The sequence below is a fragment of the Plecotus auritus genome (genome assembly GCF_963455305.1).
Source record: "Plecotus auritus genome assembly, chromosome: 1".
Lineage (NCBI taxonomy): Eukaryota > Metazoa > Chordata > Mammalia > Chiroptera > Vespertilionidae > Plecotus > Plecotus auritus.
In genome coordinates this window covers 247,374,570-247,387,899 of record NC_137770.1, presented here as the reverse complement: position 1 = coordinate 247,387,899, position 13,330 = coordinate 247,374,570, and the positions used below count along the sequence as shown (strand labels likewise).

The following is a 13,330-nucleotide window of genomic DNA, read 5'->3' as shown; positions in this document are numbered from 1 at the left end:
CAGTCCGCAGGCCGACGCTCTATCCACTGAGCCACACCGGTTTCGGCAGGACTCTCTCTTTTTATCCTTCTCTGAGGCGATGTTTGTTTGTTTTTATTCTTTTTTTTTTTAATGATTTAAGAGAGAGAGGAAGGGAGAAAGAGATTGAGAGAAACATCGATCAGCTGCCTCCTGTGCCGACTGGGAATCGCACCCGAGACCTCTTGGTGTGTGGGATGATGTTGCAACCAATGAGCCACCCGGCCAGGGCCCCAGGACTCTGTTAGCCTGCTCCTGCGGGAGGTGCCCGGGAGGACCCCTTGCCACGCTCACACCTGTTTCACGAGAGGCCACGGTGGGGTCGACTGTCCTTTTGCTGAGCCTGGGACCTGGGCCTGGGGACCGGGGTCGACTCAGGGCACAGCCTCACCCCCAATCCAGCAGCCCGTCCTGTGCGGCCTCCTTTAATTAATTCTCCCTGAGCCACCAGGCCACACGTGGCTCGGCCCCTTCACTCGCGCCCACACTGGCTCTGGGAGGGCTGTGACGGCCCAGGCCACAGAGCGGGTCAGGGCGGAGCTGGGGCTGAGAGGCCGCCCGCCTGGCGGCTCCTCCACAGCGTCAGCGCTCAGGCCCCCGCAGCCCCGGCAGCCCCGGCAGCGTCACTGTCAGCCTGAGCCCAGCTGGGGCTTCCAGGTCCCGTGATTCCCGCTGCCTCAGAGCCGTCACGGCCTCCTGCAGACTCCGTGGTCGAGGGCCTTCGCCACAGGCTGTGGCAGCCGGACCCTGTGGGTGCCAAGGCCGAGCTGGCGCGGTCGCTCAGGGTGCACAGGCTGGGGTGGAGGGGAGCTGAGGGGCACCGCCCTGTGTGATGGACGTGACCTTGCTCCCCTCCCAGGCGGTCACCCCCTGATGGGCAGAGTTTCAGGAGCTTCTCCTTCGAAAAGCCCCGCCTGCCCTCGCAGGCTGATGCCTCGCAGGCTGACGCCTCGCAGGACGACACTGGTGGGAAGGACTCGGACGAGGACTATGAAAAGGCAAGGCGCACGGAGAGCCCAGATCCGGCCGAGGGTGGGCGCTGCAGGAGGGCTGCGGGCCCGAGTCCCTGCACTGGCCATCTCAGCCAGGAGCCCCCAGACCCTGCAGTTGAGGGGACAGAACTGGTGCAAAGCCTAGGATCTCGGCACAGGCTGCCAGCCGGTGGGGTGGGGGTGGGGGCGTTGCTGGCCACGAGCTCACACAGATCATGCAGCTGACCATGCTGACTTCCGCCAGGTGCCCCTGCCCAGCTCGGTCTTCATTAACACCACGGAGTCCTACGAGGTGGAGAGGTGAGTGGGAGCCCTCTCCCTCTCCAAGGCCTTGTTTTCATAGACACGAGGTTCTCCGCTTTCTGTCCCCTCGTCACCGTGGTGCTGGGTCATTGCTGGCACAAGTGCTCGGCCAGTGCAGCCAAAAACCTGGCGAAACAGCAGATGCCATTAGCTCAGTTCTGCCTCACCCCAGCACTGGCTTGAGGCAGGAAGGAGGGTTGGGTCCCCGGATTCTGATGGGGGTGGGGTTCACGGCACCCCCTGCTCACGGCACCCCCTGCTCCCTGCACCCCCTGCTCCCTGGACCCACTGCTCCCTGCACCCCACGCTCACGGCACCCCCTGCTCCCTACACCACCTGCCCACGGCACCCACTGCCCACGGCACCCACTGCTCCCTGCACCCCCTGCTCATGGCGCCTGAGCTGCAGGAGAGCGAGAGGACAAAGCCTCATGGGTCCTGGGGCTGGGGGGTCCCCAGGGAGCCGTCTGAAGATGGATCACCTGCTGACTTAATTTTCAGGCTGTTCAAAGCCACCAGCCAGCGGGGAGAGCCCCAGGACGGGCTGTACTGCATCCGCAACTCCTCCACCAAGTCCGGGAAGGTAGGTGCCAAGGAGGGGCCCTGGCGGCCAGCCTGCCAAAGCCAACGCCCTGGGGCTGGCTGCATCGTGCTGGGTCTGCCGGCCCTCCCCAGGGCAGGCTGCAGGCGGGCACACCGGGCCATAGGTCACGTTCCCGTGAGCCTCTGACCCTCCACCCAGGACCATCCTTGGGGTCTCTGCCTGGCAGCCCCCGCCCCATTTATTCTCAGGAAGTAGAAACCATTTGCAGATTGGGGGAAGGGTGGCCACCCCAGCGCTGACGAGACGGGAAGGAGGGCTGGGGCCCTGGACTCTGATTGGGGGGGGTGGTTCCTGCACTCTGAAGGGGAGGCTGCTTGGGGCAGGTCGTCTGCCAGCTCTGCCTCTGCCCCTCCAGGGGCGACTCGTGTGACCTCACCGAGCCTCAGTTTCCCCACGTGTGTCAGAAATGGTACTGGGTGGACCAGGCACCCTCAAGTCTCATCAGAGGCCATCTGAGGGCAGGAGCCCGGGGCAGGGGCTGCCCCTCCCCGCCTGCTGTCCACGTGCAGGGCGCCCCTCCCCTTGTCGCCCCGAGGGCCAGGAGACTCGGCCTTGATGCTGCTCAGCCCGGGTCCCCGAGGCCCGGCTCTCCGGCTCGGGCTGCCCTCAGCCGCTGTCTGCTGCTTTCTCCTCGAAGGTTTTGGTCGTGTGGGATGAAACCTCCAACAAAGTGAGGAACTACCGCATCTTTGAGAAGGTAAGCGGGCTGGCTGCGTGCCCTGGGCGGGAAGGGGTGCGGCTGGGGGGCCGGACAGTCTCCCCAAAGAGCAGGGATGGGAAACATCCGCCGGCCAGGGAGCCGTATGAGGCCCTGCCAAACCCGATGGTGAGGGGCGAGTTGAGGAAATGTCTGACCAAGTAGAGCAGGCTCATGTTTAAGTTGATAGTTTTGTGTCGCCCTCGAATGACGTTACAAATATCCACATGGCCCCTGGCAGCAACAAGGTTCCCACCCCTGCCCTAGAGGGTAGGCAGGGGGCAGGCTGAGGCTGGCACCTGCGGGCACCATCCCTCCCCCACTGCCTCCGCCTCCTCCTTCCCTGGCCTGGCTGTGTCCTCAGCGAGCTAGAGGGGGTGGGGTGACCGGCTCCTGACCCGGCTTATCTACAGCCTGGCCTGATCCCCTGGTGAAGTGGGGGCGGGAGCGAGGCGGGAGCGAGGCGGGAGCTGGGAGGCAGGCACGGAGGGGAGGGAACGGGGCAGGAGGGGAGGGAACAGGAGGGGAGGGAACGGGGCAGGAGGGGAGGGAACGGGGCAGCGGGAGCAGGCCTGTCCGTCCGTATTGCTGGCCGCCCCACTTTGCCCGGAGGGGAGAGCCGGCCCAGCCGCCCTGACCTCGCCCTCCTCCCCCCAGGACGCTAAGTTCTACCTGGAGGGCGAGGTGCTGTTTGTGAGCGTGGGCAGCCTGGTGGAGCACTACCACACCCACCTGCTGCCCAGCCACCAGAGCCTGCTGCTGCGGCACCCCTACGGCTACGCGGGGCCCCGGTGACGCCTGCGCCAGAGCGGCTGGCAGCGGTGACCCTGGGCCGCCTCCTCACGCAGAGGAGACGCCTGCACGGGAGGAGGAGCTCTGGATGGAGGCCTCCGCAGCAGGCATCCTGTGGAATCTGCCAGGCCAGGCCCCACCCCGCAGGCCCAGTCCCTGGAGGGCCGGAGGCTCTCGTGTCCCACCCCGCCCGCCCCGCTGCACGTCCCAGGAGCCCGGGGTCCCTGGACGAAGCCCTGCCTGAGCTTCACGGACAGGAATTCTGGTCCCCCCAGCACACCCGCCCTGCACTGGGCACGGGGCTGGGCAGGGCTTGGGCATTTGGGTGGGGGCAGGGGCTGGCTCCAGGGCCCCCAGGAACGCTAAGACTCGGGCTCCAGCAGGGGCCTTCGCTGCACAATAAAGCACAGGTGACCTTTGTGTGGTGGCCGGTCTTATTGAGGACCCGCACCGACATCCAAGTGGTCCCTCCAGCTCCCGGCACAGGCGCTCAAGGACCTGCCCCGAGTACGCAGCCAGTAGTGGAACGGCCCACCTCCGAGGGCCAGGCTCTGCTGGGGCTCCAGGAAGACCTGTAGGGGGAAGTGACCACTACAGACGGAGGGGCAGGAAGAGTGGGTCCTGAGTGGGCCAAGGGTAGGTGGGGATGGTGGCACCGGATGGCTGAGTCCACCAACCCCGATCCACCCCTCCCTTCCTGCCGTGGAACTGCAGCAGGCGGCTCTCTGGCAGGTCAGCCAGGCTGGATGTATGTGTGTGGGAAGCGGCCTCAGCGGGGGCTCAGGGCCGGCAGGGACCCCAGGATCATCTAATCCTCGCCGCACTCTGAGCTGGGGAAGGGAGTTTGCTGTCTGAAGACCAAACCCCGAACCGCACTGTGCCCTGGAGGAGGCTGGTCAGCTGATGCGGGAGGCCGCGCCCCCGGGGTGCTGGGGGGTGCAGGGCCGACGGTGGCCATCTGCTTTCAGGAACCAGGTGTCCCCGCTGTCTGCAGATGTTTCCTCTAAAGCTCCTGGGGGTGGGGCTCGGTGCAGTTACCACTGAGTCTGGGGCACTGGGACAGGGCGCGTCCCACGGGCTGCACCGGCTCTGGAAACCCAGTCCTTGTACCTGCAGTCACAGTTCTCTGCCCTCTGCCCTCTGCCCTCTGCCCTGCACTTGTTTGGGGAACCCAGTGAGGCACATCGTTTTCCACTGTGGCTGCAACGTCCCTTCCTGTAAAATGTTTTTAAAATACGTTTTTATTGATTTTAGAGAGAGGAAGGGAGAGAAAGAGAAATATAGATGAAACACTGATCAGCTGCCTCCTGCACACTCCCCACTGGGGATCAAGCCCACAAACTGGGCATATGCCCTGACCGGGAGTCGAACTATGACTTCCTGGTTCATGGGCTGATGTTCAACCACTGAGCCACACCGTCCGGGCACCTGTAAAACTTTTAAATGGGGACTTGGATCAGGGAACAGCCTCCGCCGGTGCCTGGGGTCCTCCACGCTGTGACGTGAGGCAGGACCCAGGACGCAGTAGCTTTTAGCTAACGTGCAGCCACTGCGGAGACAGCTCAGTGGGTGAAACATTTGAAGACCCTGAGCTGGAAGATTTTGAGGTTCTGGGGCCCAGAGCCATGTGATAGGAACTTCTAGCTGCCAGGACAGATGAGGCCTGTGGTTGCCTAAGGCCCACCCCAGAGTCTGGCTTGGCCTCCCTCCTCCCAGGCCCTGGGTCTGCCTCTCTGTGAACTATCCCTGGGCCCAGGGACTCAGTTGCAAGAGTGTGTGCGTTGGGGGTGGCAGATGGGACCCCAGGCATGGTCCCCCAGCATGAAGCCAGGCAGACGGGCCCCAGTCCCTGCTGAGACTTGCCCTGAATGTCCTGTACCACTAGTGAGCCCTTCCTGTGCTTAAGGCACCGAGCTGGGCCCTTGCCGTAGTTTGCTTGGAGAAGCAGCTGCTATTAGTTCCGTTTTACAGGTGAGAAACTGAGGCCAAGGTCTGGATTCAAGTTCTGACTCTGCTACATGATCTCCTTCCACCTCGCAGCTGTCCCAGCCCCTGGCTAGCTCCCCACCACCCCTCATGGCCTCTGATAGTTACCGCGGGGTGCCCAGATCCTGGTGTGCTCAGAGCTGGGGTGCATTCCTGGGCTGGGAAAGGGGTCCAGACACTCTGGGAAGCTTCTCCAGCCCAGGGCTGACATGGTTTTACTTTTCCTGCAGTTGGTCAGAGAGAGTGCAGTGACCCTCTATCCCTCCTGTTATTAGAGACTTTTTATTACAAAAAGACTAGAGGCCCAGTGCACGAAATTTGTGCACAGGCAGGGTCCCTAGTGGCTGCCGGCTGCAGCCTTCCTTTGTTCCACGCCGCCCCCTGGTGGTCAGCGCATGTCCTAGTGTGCGATTGAACTCCCAGTTGGTCGAACTCCCAAGGGGACACTTTGCATATTAGGCTTTTATAGAGATAGATGTTTTCAGAATCAGATGAGACCTCACACAGCAAGTCATTAGTAGCTCCCCGTCTCCCCGCTCCTCCTCTGGGTCACATTGTGTGGGCGCCCCCTGCTGGCCCAAGGAAGCACTTCCTGTACCTTAGGCGGAATGGGTGGCGTTGACAGGGCCCCAGGGAAGAAAAGGCCTGGGGCCTGGGGCTCTTGCTCAGTACTCACTGAGACTGGTCTCTGAAGGGGAGACCCAGAGGACACAAGGCCACACGGAGAACGGGGCAGAGCTGGCACTTGAATAAAATCTGTCTAGAGGACCAGGGAGGGGAGGGCCACAGCCTCTGTCTCCGGCCGTGACCCAGCAGTACGATCCCCTCCAGGGCAACTCATCTATATCCGGCTCTGCCTCTGTGCTGGCCGGCCCATTCCCTCCGCCCGGAAAACACTGCCTGATGGATCACTGTCACAGGGAATCCCGAGGCCATAGGGATCCACAGATGTTGGTGTGATGGTGGCAGGTGACCTGGGCACTGGGCCACCTACCTCTGCACCTACCTGAACTCAATCCTGGATCTACCGCTTCCAGATTACGGTGTATCTTCCGACTTCATGTCTCGGTGGTCTGACAGAACCCAGTGATGGCAGTTCTGGCCTCAGTCGCTTCTCATGTCCCATAGAAACATTCCATTTGTACCAGAGCCCAGTAGCAAACCACAGGTACTTGGATCTGTGGGTTTGTGGTTTTTTCATCAAATTTGAAAACAAAACACCTTCAGCCATTATATCTTCAAATAATATATCTGTCCTCCTCCCAACTCCACCTGCCTGATCAGGGGCTCTGATTACACACATATTAGGCCTCTTGAAGTTGTGACACCGCTCACTGGAGCTCTGTTCCTTCTTTTCTAGACTCTTCTCTCCATGTTTCATTTAGTTTTTAAAAATATATACATTTTATTGATATTTTACAGAGAGGAAGGGAGAGGGAATAGACAGAAATATCGATGAGAGAGAAACATCGATCAGCTGCCTCCTGCACACCCCCTACTGGGGATGTGCCCACAACCAAGGTACATGTCCTTGACCGGAATCAAACCCAGGACCCCTCAGTCCGCAGGCCGATGCTCTATCCACTGAGCCACACCATTTAGGGCTTGTTTAGTTTCTTGTCCATGTCTCCTACTTCACTCTTTCTTCCGCTGTGTCTAACCCGCTGTTCAACCTGTGTATTTTTCAGTTCTGACATGGTATGCTTCACCTTTAGAAGTTTGATTTGGTCTTAAAAAATAAAAAATAGTTTTCTGATTACAATTGACCTACAGTTTTTAGTTTCAGGTGTACAACATAGTGATTAGACATTTATGTAACTTTTGAACTGTTGCTATTTGGCTCTGTTGACTAATGAGTTTGCCGACCACTGCCCTAGGCTGTTCTTGACATCTCCGTGATGATTTGGTCTTTTTTGTACCTTCTGTCTCTACTGAACATGCTCAATGGTCCACTCGCCTCCCTCCTTCCCTGCAGCAAGCCCTCATGACACCCCTGTGGGCCATGCCTGGTTGCTGGGTGCCAGTGCCAGATGGGAGTCTTGTCACTATTTCCCATAGGTGATGGTCCGGCTGGGAGGGAGGCCTGGGTCCCTCGCTGTTCCTCCTCTGCCGCCCAGCGCTGGGCCGCAGCTTTCCATGGGTATTAAGGGAACAGGAAGCTCTGCCCGTCTGTCTCCCGGCCCTTTTTGGGGCTCAGATGAGACAACAGGGAGGACAGGGTGGGGAAGGTGCTGGCCTGGTGTCTGGACCAGCCTGCAGGTCATGGGCAGGTGACCTGGTTGAGAAGGTGACTGGTGCTCCGTCATTCGGCCTCCGCGGGCCAGGCCCCGGGCACCAGGCAGCCGCCCTGTCTGTGGGGCCTTATCAGGGTCCCCAGGCCCGCGGTGCCGACCGCACCCTGGCTGCCAGTCGGCCCCACGTCTGCCGGCGGACTCCCCGCCCGCTGGCTGTGGACGAAGCCCAGCACAGGGCCGAGCACAGGGGCAGGTTCTTCTGCTGCAGGAGCGGGCGAGCCGCGCAGGCAGAGGCCCCACCGGGCCCCGCACTGGCCCCGCTGGGACAGCGCCCGGGGCTGACGGGGCGCTGAGAAGGCCTCGCTGCGCGTCCGTGAGCCTGGACCGCAGGAGGCCTCCACCGAAGTCTGACCGGCCACAGAGACCGAGGGACGAGTGGCTCCGGTGAGCGGGCGGCGCTGGCACAGCCGACGCGGCCTCTTTCAGCGACTAGGCCTCTGGGGCCGCGCCCCCGTCCCGGCACTGCAACCCCGACCTGTAGCGCCGGACCTTCCGCGGTCGGCGGGAAGGGCGGGGCCGCGCCGAGGCCAGTCCCCGCGAACTCTGGCGGAAGCCCCGCCCCTTGACGACAAGGCCCCGCCCCACAGCGGCCTCCCGCACGCGGACAACCAATCGTAAGGCGCGTTGCTTAGCTGTGCGTCGCGAGCTGGGCCTATGGGGAGGCGCGTTGTTGGGCTGCAGCGCCGCTAGCCGCACCCAGCTGGAGCGGCCAGAGCTGCGCTGAGGGCTGAGGGGGCGGAGAGGCCGGGCGGCCGGGTGCGCGCGGCGGGCAGGGGGCGGAGCCCGAGCCCGAGCTGGAGCTGGAGCCAGAGGCGACGGGCGGCGGCCGCACTCGGACTTGTGGTCCCGCGCGCTGCCCGTGTTTCGTCCCTGAGGTGAGGCCGGGCGGCGGGGCCTGCAGCCTGCCGAGCGGGCGGGAGCAGCGCGGAGGGCGGGGGCGATGGTGGAGCCTCGGGGGCCGCCCTCGGAAGGGTTCCGCCCTTCGGCCGTCGGCCTTGACCGGTGCGGAGTCGACGCTCTGCAAGCCTTTTGCACAGGGGCGGCTGTGGGGGCGCCCGGGTCCTCGTTTCCGGGCTGCGCGGTGGGGCCGGGGTCCGCGAAGAGCAGGCGGCTCCGGCCCGCCCGCTGGGCCCGCCCCTCGGTGCACAGAGGCCGACGGCCGCGGCATCCGCATCCTGCCCGCCGCCCCGGCTCTTGGAAGGACGGCTTCTGCGGAAAGGGAAAGCCCGTCTTGCCCGCAGTCGGTAAATAGCTCGTCCTGGAACTTGGCGCCGTGGGCCATCTTCGCCTCTTCCTCGCCTTCCTCCCTTTCCCGTATCTGGGAGGCGCAGCGGCCTCTCCTTCCACACTTATTTCTGCTCTTGTGACGGTCAACATGTGGGTGCTCTGTGCCCCCTTCTTGCCCCCACCCACCTCGGAGGAACCGTGTTGGTTACGCTGGCGCGGCTGCCGGCGAGACCCAAGGACCGACGTCAAGTGATTGTCAGGGCCCCGCGGGCCACAAACCTCGCCGGCGGCTGGCTGCCTGCGGAGCCGGCGGGCCTTGGCAGAAAGGTGGTTTTGCGGGTGAAAGTGGATTGCGATCTTCATGGAGGTCGGAAGTAGGCTGCCTAAAGGTCCCGGGGTCTCCTCTGCACAGGTCCGCGGGCCCCGGCGAAAGAGGCGGGTGGACGGAGGAGGGGGGCTCAGCGCGCACCAAAGCGGGGGGCGGGGCGGGCCGGGCCAGCGGAGAATTTGTGCAAGCCCGGCCGATGCCAGCGATGTGTCCACGATGATGGTGTCTCCGCATTATTTTTTAAAAGCTCAAATCTTCGTACACACCCCGTTGGTTCTGACGACGGGGAGGACGAGAGCGGTCAGGTAGGGTGGGAGGAGTGGCCGGGTTGGCCGTCGGCCGGGCTTGTGGCAGCTTCGGCGCGGTTCGCAGCAGGTGCTGGTGTGATGGGTTGAGGTTTCAGGTCGAGAGGCTCGCTGACGGCCATGCGTGTAGGTTCGACCCAAAACGCAGGCGAGTTTTCTTTCTGGAATGGGAGTTACGGGCTGACCCTTCCTTGTCTCCTTGAGGTCCCTGACGTTGCCTCGTACGGGTTAGGTTTTGTTTGGTGGGGGTTTGTTTCACTGCTTGTACCGCAAAGGCTGTTTGTTTAGAAGATGATTAGTTTTTAGTTATTGCAAGTAGTCATTGTATTGAACCAGAAAACACCTAACTAGGTTAATTTAATTTTTTTGTTAGTGCTAACCGGAGGATTCCTCCGCCCCGCCCTCTCCTCCCCCCCCCACCCCCATTGATTTTCAGAGAGAGTGAAAGGAAAGAGGGAGGGGGAGGGAGAGATGTGTGTGTGTGTGTGTGTGTGTGTGTGTGTGTCTGTGTGTGTGTGTGAGAGAGAGAGAGAGAGAGAGAGAGAGAGATACATATACATGGATTGTTTGCCTCCCCCGGTGGAACCTTCAACACAGGCATGTGCCCTTGACTGGGAATCAAACCCGGCACCCTTCGGTGGTTGGTGGACGCTCTAACCACAGCACACCAGCCAGGGTTTGGCAGTTAATTTTAAAAAGACATTTTGTTATGTGAAACCTAGAGCTTAAGTGGACTTTCATTTTTACATGTTTAATTCGTCTCTCACATACACAGAGAATAGTGTAATCCTCTTTTTAAAAAAAAATGTATTTTATTGATTTTACAGAGAGAGGAAGGGAGAGGGAGAGAGAGTTAGAACCATTGATGAGAGAGAAACATCCATCAGCTGCCTCCTGCACACTCCCCACTGGGGATGTGCCCGCAACCAAGGTACATGCCCTTGACCAGAATCGAACCCGGGACCTTTCAGTCCGCAGGCCGACGCTCTATCCACTGAGCCAAACTGGTCAGGGCGTAAGCCTCTCTTTACCCGCATCCAACTTCAACTGTTAACTCCTAGCTAATCTTGCTGTATCTGTAGCCCCAAACCCAGATGCCATTCTTTTTTTTTAAATTTCTTTATTGATTAAGGCATTACATATGTGTCCTTACCCCCATCCCCCCACACACACACTCATGCCCTCACCCTCCTGTTGTCTGTATCCATTGGTTATGCTTATATGCATGCATACAAGTCCTTTGGTTGATCTCTCCCCCTTACCCCCACCCTCCCCTGCCTTCCCTCTGAGGTTTAATGGTCTGATCGATGCTTCTCTGTCTCTGGATCTGTTTTTGTTCATCAGTTTATGTTGTTCATTAGCCATTTGTTTTAACTGTTAAATATTTCAGTATGTGTATCTACGTACATCCTCTTAAAAAGATAAACACAAATACCGCTATCTCGAAATTCCTTATTACCTTCAAATATCCAACCAGTGTTAAAATCTTCTTGATTATCTCAATTTCTTTTTAATAGTTTGAATCCCGATCCAAATGCTGTTCATACATTGACTATATATATATAATGTTTTTATTGATTTCATAGAAGGAGAGAGAGAGAGAAACATCAATGATGAGAATCACTGATCAGCTGCCTTCTGCACGCTCCCTACTGGGGATCGAGCCCGAAACCTGGGCATGTGCCCTTGACTGGAATCGAACCTGGGACCTTTCAGTCCACAGGCTCACGCTCTATCCACTCAGCCAAACCAGCTAATGCCATACATTTTTTTAATCTATAGGTTCCCCCTCCATCTTTTGTTATCTCTTGTAATTTATTTGTTGCTGAAACTTGATGGTTTGTCCTGTGGAGTTACATACAGTCTGGATTTTATTATGCATTGCGGTTTAACTACACAGAATTTACTGTAAATTTAATCAGTTAGATGTAAAGGTGTAATCAGAGTCAAGATTGATGTAGTTTCTGAACCGCGTCCAGCACGGCCAGGGGTGAACCTGAGGAGGGGCGGTGAGGGATTAAAGGAGACAGACAAAGAGAATACAGCTGGGGCCAGGTAGGTTCACTGTGCCTGGATGAGGACACAGTGACACAGCCTGTAAGCGAAGCTTTATTTTATGGGCAGAGCACACAAAGCAAAACAAGGGGCGTGGTCAGCATGCTTACAGTGTTCTGGGGAGTTTCACCTTGCACCTCCCACAGCCCCTTAGCTACCTAGGAAGGAGCAAGGGAGGACTATAAGGTCAGGCTTACTTATGCTAGGAGGGCTCTGCCCTCCACGCTGGGAGTTTGTGGCCCTGCCACAGGTCAGTCTGAGGCTTGACCCTCAGCCGCTCCCTACAGACTTCATAGGTGAGTAGGCAGATGAGGATTAATAGTTTTTCTTCTTTTTTTTTTTATTTAAATATATTTTATTGATATTTTACAGAGAGGAAGGGAGAGGGATAGAGAGCTAGAAACATCGATGAGAGAGAAACATCGATCAGCTGCCTCCTGCACACCTCCCACTGGGGATGTGCCCGCAACCAAGGTACATGCCCTTGACCGGAATCGAACCTGGGACCCTTCAGTCTGCAGGCCGACGCTCTCTCCACTGAGCCAAACCGGCTTTGGCAATAGTTTTTCTTCTTGTTAGCAGCCCTGAAGCTCAAACTTAGTCATTATTTCATTAGGCATTGAAAATGTGGATAAATTCCTTAACCTCATTTATTAGCTGGAATGCTGCTAAAAGAGACATTCCCTTCTATAATTTCGTTACCTTAAATTATAGCTCTTTCAGGAAAGACAGGGTAAATAATAAATACTTAATTTCTGTCAGTTATTTACTAGTTTTTATAATACTGAGTTGGCATCCTCCAGAAGTAGCCAATGAGTTGTATGTGCTTGTATCATTGTGAACTCATGAATTTAAGCATATTTGATATGATTGAACCCATTGCAGATATTATCGTTATTGGTACTCAGATTATCCCATCTTTGTCCAGTAGTAATCTGTTCAAATTGGGTCCTAACCCTGTAGACACAGCTCTAATAGTTTCTGAGTGCTCCCCTTTTTGGTATGACAGACTGCACTGGGCTCCTCCTGTGCATTTTCTATCCCAGCTCTGAAATCATCCATTTCTCCAAATGAAAAGTCATTTTTATTAAACACAGTCTGGGCCCGGGGCTCGGTTGTTCATTGCTGCTAGGTTGATTGTTTCCGGGTCTTTTCAGATCCTGGGTGTCTGGTACTTCCAGTTGTAAAGCAAGAAGACAGTTCTGTTTAACCTTCTCCTTCTTTAATCCTCACCCAAGGAGTGAGGATATCTTCTCCATTGATTTTTAGGGAGAGTGGAAGGGAGGGAAGGAAGGAGGGAAAGAGAGAGAGAAACATTGATGTGAGAGAGACACACCTATTGGTTGCCCCCTGTGCGTGCCCTGATGTGGGGGATGGAACCCACAACGTAGGTTGTGCCCTGACCAGGAATTGAATCGGCAACCTTTTGGTATATGGGATGGTGCTCCAACCCACTGAGCCACAGGGCCAGTGCAGCTTAACCTTCTTGATCTTACACCTGTATCCTTTTCTCCTAAGAGAGACATCTCGATTCTAATTACTACTTGTTTTATCCCACACTGCATACATCTCAGTCTCAGGAGGGTAATATGAACACTGCACCACCAACTAATAAAAACTGTTTAAGAGGTTTTTTGCATACTTATTAGGGGTATGTAGGCTAATTACTGTGTTTAAAGTCACTCAGAATCATTGCTCTATGATTTTGCTACTACTGGACGTGTACTTTG

At 57.7% G+C, this 13,330-nt stretch overlaps 2 protein-coding genes across 16 annotated transcripts in view; both read left to right on the top strand.

Annotated features, from left to right (window-relative positions):
• SH3BP2 (SH3 domain binding protein 2) overlaps positions 1-3,824 on the top strand; it is a gene marked incomplete at its 5' end in the record, with an annotated part of 44,130 nt that extends 40,306 nt beyond the window's left edge. For all 7 annotated transcript variants that reach the window (XM_080683069.1, XM_080683067.1, XM_080683068.1 and 4 more), the window contains 5 exons: positions 878-1,016; positions 1,255-1,310; positions 1,814-1,895; positions 2,554-2,613; positions 3,271-3,824. In XM_080683069.1, coding sequence (XP_080539195.1) covers positions 878-1,016; positions 1,255-1,310; positions 1,814-1,895; positions 2,554-2,613; positions 3,271-3,408 — 475 coding nt within the window. In that variant the 3' untranslated portion in view covers positions 3,409-3,824. The remainder of the gene's footprint in view (positions 1-877; positions 1,017-1,254; positions 1,311-1,813; positions 1,896-2,553; positions 2,614-3,270) is intronic.
• A 4,550-nt stretch (positions 3,825-8,374) lies between these two features.
• Positions 8,375-13,330, top strand: part of ADD1 (adducin 1) — an 85,400-nt gene continuing 80,444 nt past the window's right edge. For 4 of the 9 annotated variants that reach the window (XM_080681184.1, XM_080681188.1, XM_080681181.1 and 1 more), the window contains exon 1: positions 8,375-8,560. The gene's annotated coding sequence lies outside the window, so the exon portion shown is untranslated. Of the gene's footprint in view, positions 8,561-8,662; positions 8,930-13,330 lie in introns of those variants that run through there. The other 5 variants (XM_080681185.1, XM_080681183.1, XM_080681187.1 and 2 more) reach the window with 3 other exon arrangements.